This window comes from Bombina bombina, chromosome 1 (genome assembly GCF_027579735.1).
Source record: "Bombina bombina isolate aBomBom1 chromosome 1, aBomBom1.pri, whole genome shotgun sequence".
Taxonomy (NCBI): Eukaryota; Metazoa; Chordata; class Amphibia; order Anura; family Bombinatoridae; genus Bombina; species Bombina bombina.
In genome coordinates, this window is record NC_069499.1 from 542,247,442 (window position 1) to 542,260,136 (window position 12,695).

Sequence of the window (12,695 nt, forward strand, 5' to 3'; positions counted from 1 at the left end):
GTTAAAAAAAACATATGCTCTAATAGTTTATAATATAGGTTTATGCAACAGCTCCATCATCACACAATTGTACCAAATTATCTTAATGTGGTTGTATTTTTTGTACATGCTGACAGATATGTAGAGAAGCCAAGCACTACTGTTAAAATCATAGCATAATATTAATAGATTTTGGGCCAGATTACAAGTGGAGTGGTATTTAACGCTCCCGCACTAGAAGTAAGCTTTTTGCGCGCATAGGTTTAGAGCTCGTATTACTAGTTGAAAGTAAAGGCTGTGACACACTGCAAGCGATGTGGCGCGAGGCAAAGCAGCTGCTTTGCTCCGCGTCGCATCGCTTCTGAAGTTCAAATATTTCATCTCTGAGCGCTTAGCTACGCGACCTGACGCAGCAGAGTGCTCAGAGATGAAAAGGCAAGACACACTGAGCGCGCACAGCTGCATCTACACGCTGCGCGTCGCTCTGCTTGCAGTGTGTCACAGCCTTAAATGTTTCACTTGTGCGATAATGCGATACACGTAAAAAACCAATGGAGCAAAAAAGTGGGAGAAAAGGCTAACACCCTTCTTGCACGCAAACCTGATTGCAAATTCTCAAGTGCGCTAATCCCGACATGAAAATATTAATATCTCACATTCCAATGTTCTTCACATAGCAGAATATGTTCTATGTATTTATACATATATATCATACTATTTTTGGTACAATATATATCTATACCTATATATGATTTTATATAGGTATTGATGTATACAGATATAGATATTATATGCATTTATCAGGCATTCATGAAGTCCCCCACAGTGTTTGTAATTAACAACTCTAATTGAAGGTTATTCCATAAATCAACCACTGTCTCTGTGAAAAAGGACTTTTGCAAATTACTCTTGAACCTGCAACCCTTCAACTTGAGATTGTGATCCTTTGTTCTGGAATTGTTCTTTTTGTGAAAAATAGTCACAGCCTTCTGTAGATTTGGCCTCTAGAACTGCAAGCATTAGTCAAGATGAGGTCTTGTGATCTGTAAAGTGGAGCAATAACCTTACTATTTCTGATGCAACTACCTCTAACTATACAAACAAGCATTCTACTTACCTTACTTGCTGGAATATTACCAGATATGTTACCAAATCTCAAGTAATCTGAAATAATCATAATTCCCATGTACCATTCTTTTATGTAACATTCAGTAAACTGTTGCTGAGTCTGCAATTTATCCTTGGAATTGTCTCTCCTAAATTAATAATTTTGCATTTAGTGATGTAAAACTTTAGATCCCGCTCATTTGTCCAATCCACCAAATGTTTTTATACCATTCCTCATTTGGTCAACCCCCAATGGAGCCTAAACTCTATTACAAATTTTGGTATTATCTTCAAATATGCATGCACTTTGCTCCACCCTGGTCAATTGCTTTGCATTTTTAAATAAGTCAATTAGATTAGTCTGGCCTGATTGTCCTGGGGTAAAACCATGCTGTTTTTGGTTCTCTAAGTTGTTTATCTTTATGTAAGTCAGAATTATTTCCATTCATTTCCCTTCTATTTATATTTAACTCACTGGCCTGTCTTCCCTACTGCCCTATTTCTGGAGCGGTATTATATTCGTTATTCTCCAGTCATCTGGAATAACTCCTGTCAATAGTGATCGATTAAACAGATTAATTAAAGGTGCAGCAAGCAGAGATAAAAGTTAATTTGAAAGTTTTGAGTGAATTTTCTCAGAACCCATTGACTTTTTTACTCTTATTTTTGATACTGCCAATAAAACAACATCCTTTCCAAGTTTAGTAGCATCCCTTAATGTAGTTATTCTATATCAGACTTTTAAAAAAACAAAACAGAAGTAGTAAAGCTATCTTTGCTGTCCTTTTTGTCTTTACAGCATGTGCTAATTCTTTGGAAAACCATATTGGTTTCAACTTTCTTTTAATTTTACAGGTATTCCGATTTTAGGTATTCTTCTGTGTATAAAAAAATCAGCTTTTCTCAAATCTATTCTAAAACATTTGTTTTAGTTTTGGGGGACAATACCTGCACATTCATGATCACTTGACCCTAAATTCTCACCCATAGACAGATTTGATACTGTATACCTGTTATATATAGCTTCCTTTAATATAGCTTCCTTTTGAGTTGGTTCCTTAAAGGGACAGTTAACCCCCAAATTAGATAATAGAAGTAAATTAGAAAGTCGTTTAAAATTGTATTCTCTATCTGAATCATGAAAGGAAAATGTTGGGTTTCATGTACCTTTAATATAACCATGTTGGCTGTGTAAAACTGGGGAATGGTTAATAAAGCAATTATCTATCTTTTTAAAGAATAAAAATGTTGGAGTTGACTGTCCCTTTAACCAACTGCTCAAATGATAACCCTTGCAAGGATTCAAGAATATACCTGCTTCTAGCTGATCTAGGAAAGAGTATCTCCTATTCTATATTGGGCAAATTCACAAAGGCACAAATGTTCAGTAAAGAGACAATAATATTCTTCAGATGACATATAATACAAAGAAAAGAAGGGGAAAAAAAGAAACAAGATTCAGAAGCATAGTTCCAGCATCAAAAAAGCTATAGAATACAACATTCTTTAAAAAATATATTAGTGCACATCAAAATGTCAGTAAAAAGGTAGGGCTAGATTGTGAGTGAAGCACTATTTATCACTCCCGCTAGTGCCTTAACTGCACTAAAAGTAAGCTTTTTGTGCATGTCGGGTAGTGCGCTTATTAGTTGAAAGTACAAAGTTTTCACTTGCACGTTAACCCAACCCACACAAAACCCAAAGTTAGAATATCGCAACTGCATTAACATATTCCCATAAACTTTGATGGAGCAAGAAAAGTGTGTGTGGGGGGGGGGGGAATACTACTGGCGCACAAACCCGATCGCATTTTCTGTGCTAACCTGACATAAAAATATGAATATTTTACGCTCCAATGTTCTTCCCAGAGCAGAATATGGGGCCTATTTATTATGGTGCGAGCGGACATTATACGATATAGCGGATCATGTCCGCTGCACATCGATAAATGCAGACAGCATACGCTGTCTGCATTTATCATTGCACCAGCAGTTCTTGGTGCAGGGGGTGTCAATCAACCCAATCGTATTCGATCGGGTTGATTTCTGTCTGCTGCCTCAGAGCAGGCGGACAGGTTATGGAGCAGCGGTCTTTAGACCGCTGCTTCATAACTTCTGTTTCCGACGAGCCTTCAGGAAACACAGGGCATCAAGCTTCATACGGAGCTTGATAAATATGCCCCAATGTTCTATTTATTATTATATATATATATATATATATATATATATATATATAAATATCTATTTAAAAATATATAGAACATATTCTACTATGTGCAGAACATTGGAATGTGAAATATTTACAGTAAATACACACTATAACAATCTATTACATATGAATATTGCATAAATATGCTAGAACATATTTTCATCTACTTGACTGCAAAGGGCTCCAATGCACAACAACACACATATATATATATATATATATATATATATATATATATATATATATATATATATATATATATGTGTGTGTATATATGTGTATGTATTATTATTATTATACTTTATGAAGCGCCAACATATTCCGCAGCGCTGTCCATGGGTACAATTAATTTAAATAAAACAATGATATAAAACTTGTAAGAGACAGGACAAAATTTACAAACACATACAGGAGGAATTGAGGGCCCTATTCCCGTGGGAACTTACAATCTACATATATGTTAATGTGTATATATGTATTTCAATACATATATACACATATGAATATATAAATACACATATACACACACACACACACACATATATATTCATATTTTGACTTGTATATGTATGTATCTCATATCTTTTTGAGCCTTTATAACTTTTTTCTGCAATATTTTTTATATATATTTTTATCAGATATATATATGTTATTATGAGTGTAACTGTACTTTTTAAATGTATTTGTGATGTGTTTTGTGACACTTTTTTTGTCTCTCGTAACAGTTAACCAGAGCTCTGAGGTCACGACAATCATTCTAGCATAAATTGAGATAGCGCTTAAGCGATCGTGTTTACTTTCAACTTGTAATACATGCACTACCTCCAATGCGTGCAAACAGACGCGATACACCCGATATTGCTTGCAACTGCTAATGCTCCATTCGTAGTCTAGCCCTTAATTGGGGAACATCAGAACAACCCCACTCAAAAACAATCTAAAAGAAAATTATAACAAGGAGGAATCACACATCACAAAAACCCTAAAGAAGGGAAGTTTTATCTCGAAACGTCACATGCTTAAAAGATTTTTTTTCTGCACATTTGACTGAAGACCAGCACTTTTCCATTTTCTGTCCGTTTGGGACCAAGGCTATTTTTACATTTTTACTCATTTACTGTACCCACACATATTATATACCGTTTTTCTCACCATTAAATGGCCTTTCTAAAGATACAATTATTTTCATCATATCTTATAATTTACTATAAAAAATTATAAAATATGGAGGAAAAAATGGAAAAAAACACACTTTTTCTAACTTTGACCCCCAAAATCTGTTACACATCTACAACCACCAAAAACACCCATGCTAAATAGTTTCTAAATTTTGTCCTGAGTTTAGAAATACCCAATGTTCTTTGCTTTTTTTGCAAGTTATAGGGCAATAAATACAAGTAGCACTTTGCTATTTCCAAACCATATTTTTTCAAAATTAGCGCTACTGGGACACTGATATCTTTCAGGAGTATTGATCTAGGCCCATTTTGGTATATTTTATGCCACCATTTCACCGCCAAATGAAATCAAATAAAAAAAAATATTAACTTTTTCACAAATTTTTTCACAAACTTTAGGTTTCTCACTGAAATTATTTGCAAACAACTTGTGCAATTATGGCACAATTGGTTGTAAAAGCTTCTCTGGGATCCCCTTTGTTCAGAAATAGCAGACATATATGGCTTTGGCGTTGCTTTTTGGTAATTAGAAGGCCGCTAAATGCAGCTGCGCACCACACGTGTATTATGTCCAGCAGTGAAGGGGTTAATTAGGGAGCTTGTAGGGTTAATTTTAGCTTTAGTGTAGTGTAGTAGACAACCCAAAGTATTGATCTAGGCCCATTTTGGTATATTTCATTCCACCATTTCCCAGCCAAATGCGATCAAATAAAAAAAAAGTTCACTTTTTCACAAATTTTTTCACAAACTTTAGGTTTCTCACTGAAATTATTTACAAACAGCTTGTGCAATTATGGCACAAATGGTTGTAAATGCTTCTCTGGGATTTCCCTTGTTCAGAAATAGCAGACATATATGGCTTTGGCGTTGCTTTTTGGTAATTAGAGAAGGTCTCTAAATGCCACCCTTACCCCCAACATCCCTGATGCAATCAACAAAAATGCAATCAACAAATGCTAAACGTATTCAGGAATTATGACAATTCTAGGTACAATATAGTAGTTCTGAGCCCTGCCACAGGGAATGCTAATAGCATAGCTTTTTGCAACTCAAGCTGTCAACAAAAATGCCTTCTTACAACATAGAACATTTCCTTTTCCCCTAGCACCAATGTTCTTACTGCATATCAGAAGATTTTGCAATGTATTATCCTTTAAAAGCCAATATCCCCAGCTTTTTGAAGCTAGGAAGTTTTGGGCATATGAAGATGGATCAGTGGCAAGTAGTTAGTTTAGATATTCCTACCTAAACTTCATGCATCAGTGTCTAATCATTTTTATGGTCAGTGCTTCAAAAGCTGTAAACCCTGCAGAGCATCAATCAAGTGTTTTAGCGATTTACTAAAAATCAGCTCATGTGAAGTCTGTTTATAGGGACCGATACATTTCACATAAATTGCATTTGCAAATTTGGTTCACAAACACTTGCAGTAAAAATATTACATTGTGGGTACTACACTTCAAAAGGTTGGACACCAGTTCTACATTTAACACAGCTTTTTGAATTGTCATAACCATCAAGAGATTAAAGCTGATGACCAGAACAACTCAGTTCAAATATTAAGGGGATATGAAACCCATTTTTTTTTCTTTTTCAAGATTCAGATAGAGCTTACATTTTTAAACAGCTTATTTACTTACTTCTATTATCAATTGTGCTTCATTCTCTCTGTATTCTTTGTTGAATTAGCAACAATGCACTACTGGGAGCTAGGTGAACACATTTGTAAGCCAATGACAAGAGACATATATGTGCAGCCACCAATCAGCAGCTTGCTCCCAACTCCTGAGCGTACCTAGGTATACTTTTCAACAAAGGATATCAAGAAAACTAAGCAAATTAGAAGAAAGTTGAAAAGTTGTTTAAAATTGTATGCTCTATCTAAATCAATATTTTGGGTTTCATGTCCTTTTAAAGGGGCATTAAACTCAGAATGCAACCCTTATAAAATGTGTTATTAAGAAAGAAAGGTATATAAAAGAGCAAAAACTTAATTTATTTATTTTTGCATGAAAAAGTTAAAGGGACACTGAACCCCATTTTTTTCTTTTGTGATTCAGATAGAGCATGTAATTTTTATGCAACTTTCTAATTTACTTATATTATCAATTTTTCTTCATTCTCTTGATATCTTTATTTGAAAAAGAAGGCATCTAAGCTTTTTTTTTTTGGTTCAGACTGTGGACAGCACTTTTTTATTGGTGGATGAATTTATCCACCAATTAGCAAGAACAACCCAGGTTGTTCACCTAAAATGGACTGGCATCTAAACTTACATTCTTGCTATTCAAATAAAGATACCAAGAGAATTAATACAATTTGATAATAGGAGTAAATTAAAAAGTTGCTTAAAATTGCATGCTCTATCTGAATCATGAATGAAAAAATTTGGGTTCAGTGTCCCTTTAAGTAAACGTTATTATGCATGATACCTAGAGATAGCGCCCACAGAAGAAAAAAAATGTATTCAGCACAAGACAAGCCGCTGCAATCCATTTTGAAATATTCTCTTTTAGATTAACCATAAGTAAAGAGACCCTTAACATGTTTGCCCTACCCGCATACAACAATCAGCTTTGATGATCACACACTCTGCTAATCTTTGTGTAGATTCTATTTTAGATGTTATTCTCTCCACGGAGTAATTATGCAAATGTTCATAAAATAATGTACTCACAATGTTTTCTAGTGTAAATTCAAGAATAGCAGCAGCTGCATTTTCTTCTCTTTATATGTATCTGGGCAATATTTAATCAAACTGGTCCAGTCTCCCAGTATAGACTCATGGGGGATTTGTGGCTATTTCAGATAACCATCCAATCTTTCTTATCAAAGAAATGTATGGTTTGGAGTGGGGAGCGTGATGTAGAAAGCTTTGTAATACATTTAGCTTCAAAATGAAGAAAACAGTTTGCAACCTCTCAGGAATTTTGGATCCTAGGGGGCATATTTATCAATGTGCGAGCGGACATCATACGAAGTAGTGTATCATGTCCGCCACACATCGATAAATGCCGACAGCATTACACTGCCGCCCCCTGCAAATTCGCAGACAATCGGCCGCTAGCAGGGGGTGTCAATCAACCCGATCGTATTCGATCGGGTTGATTTCTGCCCGCGGCCTCAGAGCAGGCGGACAAGTTATGTAGCAGCGGTCTTTAAACAAGGGGCATCAAACTCCATACAAAGCTTGATAAATATGCCCCTAGGAATAGTCCTGCTACCATATATATATATATATATATATATATATATATATATATAAAAGGTCTGAAGTTCTTTGGAGCCCTATATCTACATTGAGCCCACAGGAAAAACATATTTGTGCTATAGAAATGCTAATAATAGGCTTATTTTTTATTTAGTAATGAACTGGGATCTATATTTCTATTACTAAAAATATATTGGTGGTGTTTAGTATGTGTGTGTAAGATAAAGAGCGACAGATATTGTGTGTCTGTATGTGTGCACCTGTCTGTGTTTTTGTTAGAGAAAGAGAATCAGATATTGAGGCCAATTTAACAAATGTCTGTCAGACCTGATCCGACAGTGCGGATCAGGTCCGACAGACATCGCTGAATGCGGAGAGCAATACGCTCTCCGTATTCAGCATTGCACCAGCAGCTCACAAGAGCTGCTGGTGCAACGCCACCCCCTGCAGACTCGCGGCCAATCGGCCACCAGGAGGGGGGTGTCAATCAACCCGATCGTACTCAGAGGGTCTTTGTGACCGCTGCTCCATAACTTGTGTTTCTGGCGAGTCTGAAGACTCGCCAGAAACACGGGCCGTCAAGCTCCGTTCGGAGCTTTATAGATAGGCCCCATTGTGTGTGTGCATTTGTTTGTGTTAAAGAAAAACATCTGTGTGTTTGTGAGTAACAGATATTCTGTGTGTATGTGTGTGGGCATGCATGCATGTGTTTGTGTTAGAGAAACAGGTATTGTGTGTGTTTGTGTGTGCGTGCATGAGTTTGTGTTAGAGAAAAACAGATAAAGTCATTAATGCATGTGTTTGTGTGAGAGAAACAGATATTCTGTGTGTGTGTGCATGCATGTTTGTGTGAGAGAAGTAGATAATCTGTGTGTGTGTGCATGCATGTTTGTGTGAGACAAATAGATAATCTGTGTGTGTGTGTGTGTGTGTGCATGCATGTTTGTGTGAGAGAAGTAGATAATCTGTGTGTGTGTGTGTGTGTGTGTGCATGCATGTTTGTGTGAGACAAATAGATAATCTGTGTGTATGGGCATGCATGTTTGTGTGAGAGTAACAGATACATTGTGTGGGGATACATGAATGTGTTTGTGTGAGAGAAACAGATATTCTGTGTGTGTGTGCATGCATGTTTGTGTGAGAGAAGTAGATAATCTGTGTGTGTGTGTGTGTGTGTATGTGTGTGCATGTTTGTCTGAGACAAATAGATAATCTGTGTGTGTGTGTGTGTGTGTGTGTGTGTGTGTGCATGCATGTTTGTGTGAGAGAAGTAGATAATCTGTGTGTGTGTCTGTGTGTGTGTGCATGCATGTTTGTGTGAGACAAATAGATAATCTGTGTGTGTGTGTGTGTGTGTGCATGCATGTTTGTGTGAGAGAAGTAGATAATCTGTGTGTGTGTGTGTGTGTGTGTGTGTGTGCATGCATGTTTGTGTGAGACAAATAGATAATCTGTGTGTGTGTGTGTGTGTGTGTGTGTGCATGCATGTTTGTGTGAGAGAAGTAGATAATCTGTGTGTGTGTGTGTGTGTGTGTGTGTGTGTGTGTGCATGCATGTTTGTGTGAGACAAATAGATAATCTGTGTGTGTGTGTGCAAGCATGTTTGTGTGAGAGAAATAAATAATCTGTGTGTATGGGCATGCATGTTTGTGTGAGAGTAACAGATACATTGTGTGGGGATACATGAATGTGTTTGTGTGAGAGAAACAGATAAAGTGTGTGTGTTTGTGTGCATACATGTATTTGTTAGAGAAAAATATATAAAGTTTGGGCATGCAATTATGTATCTGTGTTAGAAACAGATACAGATGTGTGTTTGTGTTAGAGAGAAAAAAAATATGCATGTGTGTTTTTTTGTTAGTGAAAGATACATAATGAGTGTGTGTGTGTATTTGTATTGGAGAGATAAACGTGTGTGTTAATGAGAGATAAACAGATATGTCTGTGTGCGTGTCTGCGTGCATACATGTGTTTTTGTGTGAGAGATAAACAGACAGTGAGTATGTACGTATGTATGTGTTTTTAACATATTTATGTATAAAATGAGAGAGGTAATATTAAGAGTTCCCAATTTATGTGAAAAAATAGTGTGTGTACAGTATACACGTCTCTATCAGCATACATATCTAATTCATTGAAGTTGTATTTCTTATATAAACTGCTAACATTTCAGTTAAATAGAGAGTTTGAAAGTGTAAGAGGGAAAAAAAGAGGGAGCTTTGCAGAAATAAATACATAGAAATATATGTCAAGAAACAGTTATAGTGAGAGTCAAACAAACTTAGAGAGAATACACAGAATTAATTAAATATTCAAATTGAAAAAAATCAGATCATAATCATTATAAAATAGGAGCTCAAAATCTTTAAGTGTATGCAAACAGGTGCAGAAATTGAGTCTTCTGAGGTATGTAAATATTGCAATTGGACTTACCTCTGCACTCATTCATTAACATGACCCACAGGAGCATAGCTGTCCACAGAATCATGATGGCTTTAACAGTTCAGACTTAGCTCCATACACCTGACAAGGGGAGAAGAAAAAAACAACTCAGTGTCGATTTAAAGAAACTTTTAACATTGCTTGCACACTTCAGAACCTTGGAAAACAATACAATTAGGCTGGCATTCATTTCAGAAATAATTTCAAAAAGACCCCCTTACAAAGCAAGATCTGATCGTCTATCTTTTTTTTTTTTTGGTGCTCAATCTTTCCTGTTCTGTACGCCTTTTTTGCACCAACTGACAAACACAATAGGTTCCCAAATCGACATTACACGTATGTGACAGGAAACAGACTTGATGACTTCAGTTTTTCTGTCACACAATTTTTATCAAAAACAACACAAGTTGCATAACATATTTATAAAAAGTTTAATTTCTGATTTTATTTTTACATTTTTCTATAAAGATAAAAAAATGCAATGCTGAGGTTAACAAAACTAACCTGGATTAATAGTATTGAAAAGAATATATATATATATATATATATATATATATATACTGTATATATATATAGATATATATATTTAGTTATTTGTTGTGATGATGTAAAGACAACAAGAGAGAAGATAGTATACTTGGTTTCGTAAGAAGGGGTATTTGATGCAAAAAGTAAGGACACGATTACAAGTAGAGCGTTAATTAACGCTCACGCTCCCACGTTAATTATGCTAGAGTAAGCTTTTTGCACTCGACGGGTTGCACTCATATTACGAGTTGAAAGTAAACCGTTTTCACTCTCGCACTAACCCAGCTAGTGCAAAAAGCCGAAGTTAGAATATTGCGTGCACGTTCACATATTCCCCCATAGAAGTCAATGGGAACAAAAAGTGGAAAAAACACTCGACTCTCGCGCAAACCGATCGCATATTCTCATTTGCGCTAACCTGACATGAAAATATGAATATTTCACATTCAAATGTTCTAAACATAACATAATATGTTCTATTTATTCATAAATACACGTTTCTACATATATCTGATGGGGTTTTTTTTTTTAATATATATATATATAGCAATATCTATTTATAAATACAAAGAAAATATTCTGCTATATGCAGAACATTGGAATGCGAAATATTTACAGTGAATTCATTGTTAAAACCTTTCTTAAAAATGAATATGGCAAAAATATGCTTTTATGTGTTTTCATCTATTTAACTCCATGGGCTCCAATGCAATTCTATATATGTCTGTATATGTGTACATATGTATTTATGTGTTTATATTTGTATATATGTCTGTAAATACATATATGCACATATGAATACATAAATACATATATAGACACACACACACAAATATATATTATTTTTTCTTTCACCAGAGATCTCATATATTTGAGCCTTTATAACTTTTTGTGTGCAATATTGTTTTTGAATAATTTTTATTACATGGTGTTATTATGAGTGTAACTATACTTTGTAATGTATTTTTGATGTGTTTTGTGCAACTTTTATGTTTCGCAAAACAGTTAACCAGTGCTTTGAAGTTGTGGTAATCATTCTAGCGTAAATCGCGATTGTGCTCAAGTGATAGCGTTTACTTTCAACTTGTAATACCAGCGGTAAGCCCGACAAGTGCAACCCCCCGCGATAAACCCCTTATCGCTCGGGCGCAAACGTTTGCATTCCACTCGTAATCTGGACCAAAGGTAGTAAAGCTGCTCTAAAGATTTTAAACTAAGGTCTTCAATTTGAAGCATTTTAGAAGCAAAAAAAGGAATGCCATGACCTTAAAGGGAGAGTAAAGTCAAAATTCAACCTCAGTTATTCAGACAGATCATGCAATTTTAATCCAATTAATTGAGACTCAGTTCACCTATTTTTTCTAGCTGATCACCAGTGGATGTTATTTTCATTAACATATTTTAACATATATACACCTAGATTACGAGTTTTGCGCTAAACAGGGTGCGAAACTAACGCCAAAAAAGTTGCATTATTTCACTCTCCATAGCGCTGCCATAACGAGTTAATGAAAAGCCTCTTTGTGCGTGCGTGCAATATGGTGGCATTAAGCTCCATACCTCACAAAATCCAAGGGCTGATTTGACGTGCTTGTGCATGCTTTCCCCCATAGACATCAATGGGGAGAGAGTGTTAGAAAAACACCAGAAGTGCAGAATGAAAAATCTCCGTAATGCAACCCCATTGATGTCTATGGGGAAAAAAAGTTACGTTTAAACCTAACACCCTAACATAAACCACAAGTCTAAACACCCCTAATCTGCTCCCCCCAACATCGCCGACACTAAATAAAGTTATTAACCTCTATTCCACCACTCCCCGACAATATAATAAAGTTATTAACACCTATTCCGCTGCTCCCCGACATTGCCGACACTAATAAAAGCTATTAACCCCTAATCCGCCGCTCCCCGACATCACCAACACTATAATAAAGTTATTAACCTCTAAACCTCCGGCCTCCTTCATTTTTTGGTTGTTTAGTGGGGGGGGGGTTTAGATTACGGCTTTGGGCTTTTGGAAAAGAGCTGAATACCCTTTT

The 12,695-nt window shown here is 35.7% G+C and overlaps 1 protein-coding gene across 2 annotated transcripts in view; it reads right to left on the reverse strand.

Annotated features, from left to right (window-relative positions):
* Positions 1-10,389, reverse strand: part of CD28 (CD28 molecule) — a 163,504-nt gene extending 153,115 nt beyond the window's left edge. Inside the window, exons 1-2 of one of the 2 annotated variants that reach the window (XM_053690929.1) lie at positions 10,347-10,389; positions 10,117-10,206 (exon numbers count right to left, since the gene is read on the reverse strand). In XM_053690929.1, coding sequence (XP_053546904.1) covers positions 10,117-10,171 — 55 coding nt within the window. In that variant the 5' untranslated portion in view covers positions 10,172-10,206; positions 10,347-10,389. Of the gene's footprint in view, positions 1-10,116; positions 10,292-10,346 lie in introns of those variants that run through there. The other variant, XM_053690934.1, reaches the window with a different exon arrangement.
* Between the last annotated feature and the right edge of the window lie 2,306 nt (positions 10,390-12,695).